Source organism: Leptosomus discolor, chromosome 7 (genome assembly GCF_034619465.1).
Source record: "Leptosomus discolor isolate bLepDis1 chromosome 7, bLepDis1.hap2, whole genome shotgun sequence".
In the NCBI taxonomy this organism is placed as follows: Eukaryota; Metazoa; Chordata; class Aves; order Leptosomiformes; family Leptosomidae; genus Leptosomus; species Leptosomus discolor.
Window position 1 is genome coordinate 61,267,061 of NC_141397.1, and position 14,531 is coordinate 61,281,591.

Consider the following 14,531-nt stretch of genomic DNA (forward strand, 5'->3'; position numbering starts at 1 on the left):
AGGAGCAAGGTCTCACTCTGCAAAAGCACAGACACCAGAGGATGGCTCACCCAGACTTTACCTCCTTACTTCCAAAGAGAAAAGAAATCCCCAAACGTATCATTGAAGAGAAAGGGTATGTTTGACAATGTCTTCATATTTAACAACAGCTTTTTTCAACTTTTCCTTCGGTTTTGTATTTGAATCCTTCATGCAAACCAGAAAATTTGAAGTCGTGTCATACATGTCAGCAAGAATGGTTTGCTGCCTTTCCAATTTTTTATTCCTTCATGGAAAGAGCTCTTCGTATAGGTTTTAAAGGGGGACCTACTTCATTTATATATTCCTTTACCTCGGCAGCTTTCATCCCCTTTCCCTAACCATCTTCTTGGTATGCTGAAGGGCAGCTGCTACTTGTGTGGAGGTGCTGACTCCAAACCTCAGCTCACCCAGAAGCATCCGCAGCAGCGTCCCCAGCTCCGTGGCACTGCTTAGACACCAGGTACCTCGCAGGGGAGCCACAGAAAAAGGAGATTTCTGCAACAGGGAGGGACAGACTTTTTCTAGTGGCTTGGATGCAGGGGATTAGAGCGTGTAACGTAAGCCTCAGTGCAGCCTTTCTCTGCCAGCCTCTTTTCTTAAGGCTCCTTGGAGTTGGGCTTGTGTTTGAGTCACACGTATTGGTCTAATTGCCAAGGCTGGAAGTCCCAATGCCTTTCACATGTTCTGGATTTAGCCGATGTCTGGAACAGCGTACGGTAATGATGAGGATCAGTCGGGCGCATGGGACGGTAAAGCAGGCCGTGGAAAAGGAACGGTTTTGTTTCGCTGTCATAAATGAGAGTTTTATGGACCTTTTCTCCCTTAATCAGACAGCCTTCAAAACCAGCTCTCTTTCCAGTTTATGACTGCTTCAGCCCACTCTGCCTCGTGTACACCAAGCTCCGAACCCAGCCCCTGCAACGCCGCGTCTCAGATTTATTTAACGGACTGTGCTGCGTTATTGTGTGGATACAAATCCAATGACAACACAGGGCAATGAGCTGATAATTAACACACCAGCAAAGCCCCCCGAGCAGAAGTTTTATTTTTCCTCCTATAATCCTCTGCCAGGGGTTTGAATTTTTGACTGTACCTTCTTGGCAGGCGGCTCCTTTCCAGCCCGGGCTACAAAGGCATGTCCCAGTGATGTGATGACAGAGCGCTCCATTGTGACAGTGACAAGTGCGGCTGCAGCCTGGCCCGTAGCTGCCCCCCTGGCAGGCTGCAATGAGAGAAGTCCATAAAACGCCATCAAGAAGCATCAAAGGAGGCATCGCACAGAGCAAACCTGAGACGCAACCCAGCGCCAGGGAAACCAGTTTGAAACTGGCTTCCGACAACACACTTTTCACATCATAGGAGTGTCCGAGTCCATATATTAACCATGCCTGACACTAAATAATGTGGCTTAAAAATACGTATCATAGCACATTCTGAAGAGGTTTTTACCGAAGGGCAGGATCGCTCAGGTGATGGATCAGCTGTCATCCCCTGCCCCGCGGAATGTCTTTGTGCTAAACTAATGGTCCAGCAGAACCGCCAGCTTGACAGCCCAGGTATTTATTTGCATCCTGGTAAGAGAACTGACAACTTCATTGTTTTCAGTGTTCATTTTTCACAGCTGGATGCTTTCGCTCACCCAGAGTCCCATTCTTTGGTCAGAGAGGGGTGATATTTTCAACGCATTCGGTTAAGCAGCCGGCTCCCAGGTGAAAACTTAACGCAGCCATCTCGCAAATGTACACTTGCTGCAGCTCCGTTTTCAGTGCTGCTGCCTGTGAAAAATGGCGATAATAAAATTCCCGTAGACCTCCATTGCACTGGAGATTTGGATAGCTTTAAATGGTGGAAAACAGCACTGCTACCCTGCTTTCTTCAGATATCGCCCCAAAAATATGAAACAAGTTGATGAAGTTGGATAGCCTCCTTGTGCGGTTTCTGCGCCTGCCTTGCAGAGGCTCTCCTTCACCGGTACAAAGCTGTCAGAGCCTCTCATCGCTGCAGCGCTGCTGGCATGCATTGGAGAGCCAAAAAAAGCCCTGATGCAGAGGAGTGTCCTGTACGTGACATCTCCCAGGATCAGACCCAAATGATGATTTTTCACCAAAACCTCTACGCCTTTGAGGGTGACGCTGTGCAGAACTAGACGCAGTGCTGTGGAAGGACATCTCCCTGGGGTCCGAAGGGAGGTGTGAAACCATCCTGACCTCAGGGGTGAACTCGGTTGACAGTATCTGAACCATTCCCAGCCCTTTTCTTCCCATCTGAGGACTTCCAGCTTCCCAACACGGTTCTCACAGACACCATTTCCCCCAGGACTGCCTTTCAACAGTGTTCATTTTTGTCATCCCTTGGACCCGTTCCACAGTGAAACCACGAGAAAGTGCAGGAGCTTAGTCCCATCACAGTTAAAAGTTTGTTCTGCAAATGAGGCTTGGTTGCCAAGTTAAAAGTTCAGCCCATCCTACGGAGCTCTGGCTCGGTTTTGGAAGCAGAACTAAATATTTCCACAATACAGACCAGAACTATATCATAACCAAGCCAAAGGAAAAACCAGCTCATAACCAGGTCCCCTGATTGGTTACTAGTGGTTCGTGTGAGGCTTTTGGAGTATGTGTGCAAAGCTCTTGTTATGCTTACCAAGAAGATAAAAGAGTTTTCCAGTGAAAATTCTGGTAAGAAAGCAGTAATTTCTTGAGAAGAACATTTTAATTATTCTGTTGGGTGGATACAATCTTTTTTTTAGCTTCTTGGTAGGACAATCCTGATTATCAAAGTATTTTTCTGAAGGTTAAGATAACAAGTGATGTATTGAAGCTATTTTATGAAGTTCCACAACTGAATGTACAAATGTCCCTGGGCCCTTCCTCTTTTCTTCACGACGCATAAAAAGGGGAGAAGCAATAGGAAGGTTTAAATTATTAGACTGCTTCCTGCTTCAAAATTTTCCTCTCAGTGCCCTTCCACTATAAGAGGAGGAGTTACTTGTTTGCAGTCTTTAAAATCCCATTTTGCACACAGAGTAAGGAACGCATATGACTGGAGGTTTTCTTCCAGACTAGAAGTCAACACCCACTGAAAGCTTCAGGGAGCACAGGGAAATGGTAGGCACTAAGATTCTATAGGGTGCCCAGAAGCTTTGATTTCATGGAGCTCCTGTGGGTTATTCTCCCCAAAATAAAGTTTTGGCTTTAAAAGAACAGGGAATTTGCAAAGTCAAGTGCTCACACACCACGAAATATCAAATCCCTGGTTATCAGCACCCCTGAGCAGAGACTCTGGCAGAGCCAATCTTTCTGTACTCTTATTTTCCAAACCAGTGTGGTCTCTCTTTTACCACAAGGAACTACTTCTGTGAAGATCCTGCTGAGCCCCAACAGCTCCAGCAAGAGGTGTTTCTGACGCCTCTGACTAACAGAATCAGAGCAAAACGCAGATGCTGAATTGTATTCAGCTTCTAAAGACCACATGCAACATGAGATTTGGGGGGATTTGTTTTTTTTTTTTGATACAGCAAAATTTGGATAAGTTTGTATACCGAAAGGAATGTTACATCTCTGGCAAAGAGATACCAAGTGGCAGGTCCTTACTTCTGTATCGCTGAGGCATCACGACATTCATTTAAAAAAAAAAAAATAATAGGCAACCTAAACCTTTTTCTTGGAAACCTAAAATATCTTAGGCAGACACTCAACCCCAATAATAAAAAAAAAAAATCACCAAACACAAACTCAAGCTGAGGCAGAGCTTGCTTGGCAGATTTCATCCCAGATTAATATAATTCATTTACAAGTAATTGAAAAACAGAGTCTTGTAATGGAAAGCGTTAGGCAGCTTCAACAAAAGGCATTACTGTCCGTATCACCCATAATTAGGTAACAGTGTATAAAATGCACTGCATGGCCGGCTTAAGATCAATTCAAATCCCATGATGTCAAAATTATTCCTCAATATCCTCCAGCACATTGCCTGCAATCTGATTACTGGAACATGAGTGCTGTCCTTCCAGCTGCTAGAGCTGTAAGTCCCAGGAACCAGCAAGGTGAATATTAAACACCCAACAAGAGTGGGGAGTGGTGAGCTGGTATCTCCGACCCATGGTTGCCTTACTCCGAGCAGCTTCGGAGTGGCACGGCCAAGGTCCAGTCTTAAAAATCAAAATAAAGATTCAGCGTTTAGCCAAGAGAAAAGGAGGTTACTCTTTGCATCGTTAGCTGATCTCACTCTTTTATGTAGAGGCAAAGGAGACCTCGAAGGCTTTGGCATCTTCACCAGCATGAGGAATAAATCAACTCAGCATAAAGCTCTAAAGGCTGCGGTGCAAGAGAATAAATTGGTTTTTTTCTCATGCGAGAAGAGTGGGGCACAGAAGGCCTTTGACAAAGAGGTGCACTTCTTGATCGAATTTAATGAAATATGTAGGAAAAAAAGCTTCCCATCGCTAACGCAGTCTAAGGAGTGGGGCAGGGCCAAGGTGACACACCGCTAACACCGCGGCTCAGCTGAAGGGCAGTACAAGTGGGCTGCGATTGAGAAGCCAACATCGTACCTGTTCAGCAGCACTTCTTCTGCTCTGCCGTACGGCTCTAGGGCTCTGGCTCCGCATTTATTTCATGCTCAGCTCATTAACCTACACCCACATGGAGTGGAGTATTACCACCACTGTCTTCAGGAGACAGAGAGCCCAGCATTCCTAAGAGGGGGCCACAAGGAGGCAAAAAGGACTGCCACGGTGCGATGTTTGCAGAAATATCTAAAAAGTGGAATGATTCACCAGCGTTGACCCTCCTGTAAATCGAAAGAGCAGGGGATTTTGCAAGAGAAGCCCTTTCAGAAGACAGGCTGTGTTGCATGGTGGGGACAAATGAGGCGAAAACATGAAGAGCAAGCGCAGCCCTCAGGCAGGGCTGGTTATAACAGGGTGTGTGGCTGCAGAATAGAATTGTTTCAATACTATTTCTCCCTATTTTCTAAATTAAACCATTTTTTGTATTGCAGAATTCTGCAACCTATAGATTAAAAGAATCTTATGGAAGCGTTCACTAACAATGACAGATGGCTCCTTGTGGAGCTGCTTTGGACCCCAGCTCTACAGCACAGTCCTGCAGAGAGCAGTTGTATTTTCAAAAGGAAGTATAGACCATGACATCATCCTAAAGTGAAACTAGGAAGCTGAGAGGCTAAAACATGAAAATCTTAAAAAAAAAAAACCCGTATTTTTTATGCTCGGTGGTATCCATATGCAATGCCATGTAGCTAAAGAAAATAATATAATTGCCCATTAAATTTAGTGTACAATTTCTCAGAAGAGCCAATTTCATATATGCATACACACAAACATACAAAAAAACCCTTATTAGCTAAAAGACTGTGGGATAAGCCATACTTGTGAAAAATCTAGGAAGTTAATTTTTTTAAACAAAGAACTTTTCTAAGAATTAGTTTAAGAAGTATTTTGTCATGCTCAAATAACAGACTAGTCCCAGCTCTGATTTTTCTACTTTGTGTATCAGTAACCTGTCACTTCATAATTGACAATTAGATGAGATACACCAGATAACAGATACATCATTTTGTCTCTTCATTTTGCACAAAATAAAAAGCAGAGATTTATCATAAGGTAGAAGACAGCTCTGCTATATAAACCCTGATGCTTATAATGTTTGAGAAGTGCCAACAGCAGTTAAAAAAAAAAAAAAAAGTTGATTATTTGCACAGCTACCAAATATTGTTCCCTTTTTTGGCATCTTTGGAAAGGAATGTGACCTATCTAAAATTGTACCCTGCCAGGTCATCCTACATTCCCAGAAGGAACCCTCGTTAGTGCTGAAAGGGTTCGTGACCAGGGCTGGTGAGCACAGCCCATACTTACGCTGCTCGCAGGTCTCTCCCAGCCAGCCCGGGAGGCAGCGGCACGTTCCCAGGACATGGTCGCAGCCAGCAGCATTCTTGCACTTGCACACCTGGTGGCAGTCAAGCCCAAAGAATCCATCTGGACAAGCTGAAAACGCAAAACATTCATTTTTAGGGGAGTTCCTGTTTCTTTTTTGTATAAACTCTAGCTCAGAGATCTGAAGACATGGGGCTCTGCTTGTCTTTTCATGGATGCTTTGTCACACATCCGTGACTATGCTTAAGAACCCAAGTTGCTTCAAGGGTTAAGCCTGCACTATTCTGTTACATGCATCTCAGAAAAATGTGACCTGTTTTACACAAGCAACAGATTCCTGCATAGAAAAACACAGCTGAGAATATTGAAAAGCCATAAAACAGGAGGGAGAATGGATCTGGCTTCACACAAGCCAGTACTTGCGCTTCTGTAACGTACAGAGCAAAAAGGAAATAATCCAACATGATGCAAGACTATGGGACTACCCCTGATCATCTCCCTGCCTTTTGAAATGCAAAACTTATGCTCCCATTTACTCTCCTGACACTTTTCTAAAGATTTTTTTAGCAGCAAACACAAGCCATAGTGGTGTAGTTCAGTGCTGAAATGAAAACCTGACAGAGAGAATGAACAGAGAAAAGCAAGACAAATTAAATGGAGCAAAACAACTCCAGGCAGCTTAAGGAGCTCAGTACCTACATCTAGGACACGTAAGGGAGGGCAGCCCTATGGATTCGATTTACATCTGTACCAATGTTGACAGCAGTGAAAATAAGCCGTCGGTGCCTGTTAGTGGGCCACATCATACCCCAAATGCTGCATTACAAGAACGTTAAGGCTGCTATGCAGAGTTAGGAAAAAAATACTTAGGAATTATGTTGTCTTTGTGGCCTTATGTGTGTGCTTGGCTTACGTAAGTACATGTATAATTATGTTACACTACATGATAATAAAACTGTAGATATACAGTTGTATGTCATTCCTTCCACAGAACCCCTGAATCACTCAGTCTCAGGAGCGACGGTGCTCATGAAATGAGCAGTTGTTCAAAAAACTTACCTCTTTGTCCTCCTTGTTCAATATAAACTTATATTTAAAACCCAATTCACACAATTCTACCATGACATCAGAACAACTGACGTCCCAATAGAACTTTTTGATGATCATCATCATATATGCTACCCAACGACTCTCCACTAGTTTCACAGCTCTCTACCCGCTCAGAATAGTACCTTTATCCACATGCACCTTCCACTGCTGGACTCTTTTGTCCCCTTCCTTGCCCTGTCTCTTCTTCACGCCCAGGCTCTTTGTCCCAGTCTACTCGTACTGCCTCTTCCAGAAATGTAAATTCAGTCCTCTAACAGAGAGCACTGCCATCTGCTTTTGTTACAAGGGGGGGAAATTCCATATCCGTAGATACAGGCAAACCTGGACCTTCAGACCGCGACGGCCATGGCGTAACACACTGCTTTGGCTTCTCTACTCTCAGAGCTCCTGCTCAGCTTGTGACTACGCGATTCTTTCACCTACACAAACTCAAAAGGCTGCTCTTCCCTTCATCCTGTCCAGACTGCAGCTTCTTCTTTGGCAAAAGAGGCATTTCAGGCTTACACCACTTTCCAAATATGTGCTGTCTCAGAAAAACAGAAGAGTGCCTCACACCGATATAAAACTGTAACGCATCTGCCTTCCTCTGTTCAGCAGAGAGCTGTTATCAAGTTGTACGGAAGAGACATCAGCATGTGGTTTCCATCTTTATGCCCCTATTTATTATGGTTCAGTAGCATGTATGGCACAGCATACAAGAATGGACTTCTACTTAACCCTAGGCGACTTCAAAGGCTGACAAAGAGGGGTTTTTTTTTGTTTAATGCAGGGACTGCACAGCGTTGGCAGCTATGCCTACACATGCATAGTATTTATTTTTCCCTTTTATCTTTTTCAGACAGAAATCTTGCTGGGCTGTCTTACGATAATGATTAACTGCTGAAATCCCAAGAGAGGAGACCAGTTAGTCTGTCCAGCAGTGGTGCTGACTTAGACAGCAGTTCAAATGCAAACTTTGAGTGCTGCACTTCACAAGGGCTACATGTTGCTGTTATTCATGCACCAGTTAATAAACATACTGTAGGAAAAGGCTGCTGCCTTCAATTTGTGGGATAATTGTGTGGCATTTTGGGGATATTTGGTCATTCTTGATTCAACCCTTCAATTCTCCTGTTGGCCTGATCCCATAAACTGGACACGCGCCTTGAGTCATACGACACATACCAGAGCAGCAGGAAACGAAATTAAACAAAATCAGTGCGGTGAAGACACTTGCAACCTTCAAAGCGGGAGCAGCGGATGCTCGGCACTTCGCAGAATAAAACCGGTTCTAACAACTGCCTTCCCAAACAGGAGCAGAGCAACCCCGGGGCAGGGTGGCGCGACCCGGCTCGCTCAGTGTGGCACGGCACGCTTGTAATAGAGCGTGAGCCTGGCCAGCGGATGCCGGCACACCTCGATTCCTTTGGTTTTGCCAGGTGGGCAGTTGGGCTGCCTGACATCAGAAGCCTGTGGTCCAGGCTTTCTGCATTTATTTGAATAAAACATTGATATATTTAGCTATTTATTACAAGAAAGATTGGGTTTGGGGGTCAGTGTTTCTTGTTTTGTTTGGTTTTGTTTTTTGTTTTTTTTTTTTTGTTGGTTTTTTTTTGTTTTGTTTTTTGTTGTTGTTTTTGTGGGGGTTTTTTGGGTTTTTTGTTTTTGTTTGTTTGTTTGTTTTATTTGCCAATTTAGCTGTAAGTGCATTAAAACCAAAGCCCTGCAGCAGCGGGTGATCACAACAGGAATCTTTTCTGGAGAAAATGCTACTTTATCTCTGCTTTAACAGGATAGAAAAAGGACTTACAAAGCCATCTTTTGCTACAATCACTACCTTTGCACAGTCCAGGAATGCTGAGGTATTAATTGCTGCTTCAGTTCAGGAACAGGCAGAGCCCCACAAGTGCCTCAGGTACCTTCTTGTCCCTCCTCTCAGATAGGGAAGATATCTAGAGGCATTGCTAGCATCACTCTCAAGGAACCATTGAAAATGATTCATTTTCCATTGGTAATGCTAGACCTTGCGAAGAACCGTACAGTGCTTCAAGTTTTCTAGTTGTAACACTTGCTACTTTTAAGAAAATGCAAATGGAGCCTTTCCTAGGTTGTTCAGATGGCCTGCAAACATTTCTTAGTAGAGTATTTTGTTTTCAGGCTTAGATGCAAACATTAGCAAAATAGCTAGTTCTGCTTCTTTTTACAGCTCTTTTGAAAGAGTTACAAGAGTTACAAGATTCACAAGGTTCATTTTTCCAATGGGTTGAGTAGAGCTGAAAGATGAAGCAGGCAAGTACCACCTTCATAAATGTCCAATTTTCTTCCAGAAAGCGGCTCGATAGCTTTATTCTTACCCATCATTATTATTATATGTGATCACACCACTACTGGAGAGGCAGCAGTATGGCTGAATGATACCAGGCAGAGATGAAGAACAGCTGATTGAAGCTGACTCAGAGCAGAACCGAGATGCTGGTGGACAGACGAAAGTACTTTGAAAAGCGTGAGGTCTCTTGGCAGCATCCTGTGGCTGAGGGCACAGAAGGTCAGCCAACTCCTGAACAATGCACAGCAAGGGCTCACAAAACAGCAACCTGGAGCAACAGCATCTCCTGCTACTGCTTAGCTTGGAATCTGTCCTGTGCTGGTGGACAATGACCTGGCTTTGGGTGTTAATCTGTTTTACTGACAGGCGACGCGTCGGTACATATCAATTTGCAGTGAATATTGCAAATATCTTCCCAGCCACTGTCCCCACCCTTCATGCTCTTTTCAGAGAACACTGTATCACATACAAGGTCTTGGGTCACACCTCCAAAATACTCAAGTCCAGAGAATTGAAAGGTTTGCCTTGATTCAGTCAAAAATGAAATATGACCAAAGCATCGCCCCTGCCTCAATCACCACGGCACACTCAAGCATGATGGCTCTTTTCCCTTAGGTTGGCTTCCTCACTAGGGGATGAACACTGGTTACTGGTCAGGACACCGCAGCACGTCAGCCGGTAACACAAATGCTTGAAACGGTGAATACAGGTTCCCTTGACCATAATGCCATAAACCCTCCAAGAGCTTTTTACAGTTGCTAGTGTGCATCCACAGAGGCAGAGTAAGCTGGATAAGCGTGGTTAACCTCACCATAAAGAGAGATACTACAAAAGCCCAATGCTGAGACTTAGCAAGGGCTAAGATTACATTAACAATGCTCATAAATGATAAGAAGACATTATGGAAATTTGTGGCGAATAAAGGACTTGGAAATGGCCACTGAAGTGGTGTTTCACAACAGGGACTGGCACGTAAACCTATGAAGCCCTACTTCAAGCTGAAGGTGGCAAATTAAGGAAAAGGAATGGCTGTACTTCGTTCCCATCTGAAAAGAGAAATCCCAAAAAAAACCCAAAGGCAAATTTTGCGACTTCTGCAATTTCAGCTTGAACCTGTATCTCATGCTGCCACAACGCAAAATACCAGAAGCAACATCTGCAGGCTCAAACGTGCTCATTGTGCAGGGGTGATATTAATTACTAATTAATTATTAATATTAATATTAGATTTTGTAAGGTACTGTCTTCTTCTTGGACTTTGAACTTAGAAGGCTGCAAAAGTTCAGTTTCAACATTTCTGTGATGATGGAAAAGTCCTTCCCAGCCCTGGGATGAAGCATCAGCAGGAGGTGAGGAGTCCAAGGCAACTCAGGTGCACCGGGTCTCAATCTCTACGTTCCTGTCTGCATGGCACTGAGCTTGGCCAACGCGGGTGGATTGCCAAGAGGACGGCAAAAAGCACATTCCTGCCAGAAGGAAATCCTGCCAGTCTCCGAGTCACTAAAAACAGAAGCGCTACAGCTTCTCAGAGAAAAGGTGCCAAGAAGGTTCTACCAAGGGCAAACCACCCACATGTTTTCCTCCCTCTCCATCTTTTGGAAGCCACCAAAATGTTCTGGCTGAAATTTTCCACGCGAAAAGGTAACACAGATCAGCTCAGAGCAAACACCCTGCCTGCTTGAGAAAAAACACATGTAGAAAACAGTGTCTTATGAATGTTAAGCACTAAATTCTACTCTCCCCTTCAAAATCTTTTTTCAGGAATTTAAAAAGATAAAAATGTCCAACGTGACTGATTTGGAAGTTGAGATTTGTATTTCCCCCCCTCCAATAGATGTCACCTAGGCTTCTCCATGTTCCTCACACCTACTTTGGCAAAGGATATTTAGCCTCTTTGTCCTCATTTTGATTCCTGCTGGAATGAACTGATTTGCAACAAAATAAACCGTATTGCTTTTCCAATTAAAAAAAAAAAAAAAAGAAGGATAGATTTATGACAGCAGAGCTCAAGTACATCATTTTAACAAAGGGCATAGTGACAGTGGAGATGTCATAGATTATGAAGCACACTTTGCAGCACAACTTTGAAAAGAGCATTTATTTTGTGCAATAATTCCTGGTAAGAATGAGAGGGGAACAACAAGCAATATCTGAACCCCAGTCAGCAGGGTGCTTTGCTGCATCACCGGTAAGGCTGTGGACCACCACCCTTCCCATCAGAGGGCAGCAGCTGCCCGCGAATGCTGCCGCTTCCCTGTAAATTGGCTGATAAAGCTGCTTTCTAAGTACGATAATCGTGACTTTAGTTTAATGATAGTCATTTGTAGAATCTTCAATCATTTACACTTAAATAACTTTCATAGTGTCTGACTGACTACGTGATGTTTCTGTTGTATCCAAGACTGTATTTTTTTTTTATGATCTGCACAATGATGCAGCATGACAGCCACCTCCTTAGATGATGCCACAGACTGACTCACAATAATATATCTAGGGAATCCAGCTTGACGTTTTGAACACTTTACCAAATGATCAGGTAATAGAAAATGATCTGTTGGATTTATTACATTTAAAAGTGTATCTGTTCTTAAAGAGTTCCTTTGGGATGATGCACAGATCCACGTTTTTCTCTGAAATGTTAGAGATGCACTAGGAACAAGCAAGTGTAAGGCAGGACAAGCATCTTTCTGCTCACTTTTCAAGTGGTAGGATTCTGCTTAAAAAGACAATCTTCATAAAGATGTGATACAGGAAGAGTCTTAAGCATGTATCTAATTTTAACCACATTAAAATACGTGCCCAATGCTAGGCACCCAGCAAAATGCTTTGCTGAATTAGGACAGAAACACATAGTTCAGTATCGTCTTCTAATTAAGTTTAATGGTTTATTGGGCTTTGAGCAACCTGGTCTAGTGGAAAGTGTCCCTGCCCATGGCAGGGGGGTTGGAACTAGATGGTCTTCAAGGTCTCTTCCAACCCAAACCATTCCATGAGTCTATGACTTAGATCAGGCGCTGTAAATTGTAAAACCAGCTCTCTGCATAAAAGAAAAACCTCAACATCTGCATAAACCCGAAAGGGACCAGAGGGAGCAGCAGTACCTCTTCCACAAAAGGTTCCTGTCCAGCCTGCTGTGCAAGTGCAGGCTCCACTCACGTGGTCGCAGGCAGCTCCGTTTTGGCACTGACAGTTGTACTTGCAGCTCGGGCCAAAGGTTCCCTTGGGGCATCCTGCAGTGGAAGAATCAAAACCAGATGATGGGTTAATTCTGGAGCAGATGAGGGATCAACGGGGAATTTTTGGGTACATGGGAATTCTTACTATTTGCAAAAGAAGAATCAAGGCATAACGGTAACACCTTAAACTGATGGGATTAAGTGTTCTCCTTGGGGTCCAGGTAAATTCTATGATTCTATAGGCTGGGCTGTTTTTATTAAGGTCTGTTTTAGAAAAATGCCAGGATGCTGAGAGACCAAATTCTGCACAGAAAATTACTATCATCTGATAGTTGCAAAGGCTGCAACTTCACAGGTTCTGCTCGATGGCACTCTGCATGCTGGTCTGGAGTCGCTTATGTGCACATCTCCTCCGGGACTTCATCAGCCAGAAAAGGGAAAGCCTCCAGCTTCTGCACCTCCTTTTGAGGCCCTATCCTCCATTTTCCCGCAAATCCTCCTTCCCCAGAAAGCTGGAGAGAATATGAAATGTGGTGGCTTCCTTCAGAAAGCTCCAAACTAAACGCTCTGTATTTTACTTTCAGGCTCTGCTTTGAAAAAATCAAGTGAAAACATTACATCTGGGGGACAGATTAACAATTACATTTCCACAGCAGTTAATGTAAGGAGGTTTAAGAGATTTGCATGGTACTTACTATCTGAAGAAAGAAAACAACATTCGAGAACGAAAATAATTTCTTCCAGGATTATAGGAAAATCAATTAAGACTAAGGCCAGTTGCCTAATTCACATTAGATATTTTGGACAGGCTGAAATAGAGAGATATACTTGGCTAAACACAGTATTACAGGGCCTCTACTCTTGTTTGAAGGTCTTGTGAATTCCCCTTTAAATATGTAGATTATTGCCAGATCTCTTCTAAAATTGTACGATTTTAGCATTTACATCAACAAAGTGATTTTGAGGCAATCTGGAAAGAATCACAGAGAACAGAAAACAATGAGGATCCTCAAAGACAACTCTTATGTCCAGAATAAAGCAGTGGGTTTGGTGCTGCCTATCTGGTACCGTAGGTGGGCAGTGATAGGAGCTGGCATGCATTTGGTTGCTCCTTCAGCTTAGTGACTTCTCTACTAACTGGAGCCAACCCCTGGGTTTCTTATAGAGGCTATAGGTTGGGATGGGAGACAGAAAGATAGCAAGGTACCTCAAGTATGTCTTTGCCTTCAACCATTTGTGTTAGAAAATTGGATGTTGTTTAAATGCGGAGATATTTGAGTATATTTTCTGCACTTACAGGTGAAATTCAGTCCCAGTGTTGAACCAGTCCAAAATCCCATTTGCATCCCCTCCTATTCCCAGATGATCGTGCCTCATGCCTCCTATGCTAGTTTAACGAGTAAACACATAGAAGTGCACTTGTGCCTTAAAAGCTTGATTTTGCTCAGTGTTTACTTTTCACTTGAAATTTCAGCCAGAGTCCACAGAATCTACACAAAGAAAACAGTATTCCAGTGCAGCAATAGGTGTGGGGGGGTCTCAGCTGAGCTTTCTTCAAACCTATGGCGTTTAGCCTGGAGCTGAGGCTTTCAAGGTGATGGCAACGGGTCAGTACACTTCACAAATGATTTCGCAGTCCACATCACAGAGAATCTGCCCTCCACTCGAGCAGGAGCCGGCTGCTGCCGTGCATGCCGAGATACAGCCACCTGAGCTGCCTGCAAAGCCGCAGAGGGGAAGAGCCCGACCTGCAGCAAGAGGCTGGAGATGCCTCAGGAGCAGAGGAGCTCTCTGGGGATAGTAAAGATCTCACCTCCAAAGCAGCATAAAATGTTTAGGGAAGAATTACGGCTTTCATAATCTTACACAAACACACACACATCCATTTTTATACACGTGTGTGTGTGTATATATATATACACACACACATACACACAATTAAAGTGGGATAAAAAGCAGATGAATAAAACAGAAAATGCATAGCCAGAACATCATGGGTTGCCAGATGTTTTGTCAGTGGCAATGGCTT

At 43.7% G+C, this 14,531-nt stretch overlaps 1 protein-coding gene across 1 annotated transcript in view; it reads right to left on the reverse strand.

Moving 5' to 3' along the window:
- Nucleotides 1-14,531, reverse strand: part of LOC104343032 (uncharacterized) — a 189,479-nt gene that overhangs the window by 19,312 nt on the left and 155,636 nt on the right. The window contains exons 21-22 of the mRNA XM_086468615.1: nucleotides 12,428-12,556; nucleotides 5,894-6,022 (exon numbers count right to left, since the gene is read on the reverse strand). Of these exons, the coding sequence (XP_086324741.1) occupies nucleotides 5,894-6,022; nucleotides 12,428-12,556 (258 nt within the window). The remainder of the gene's footprint in view (nucleotides 1-5,893; nucleotides 6,023-12,427; nucleotides 12,557-14,531) is intronic.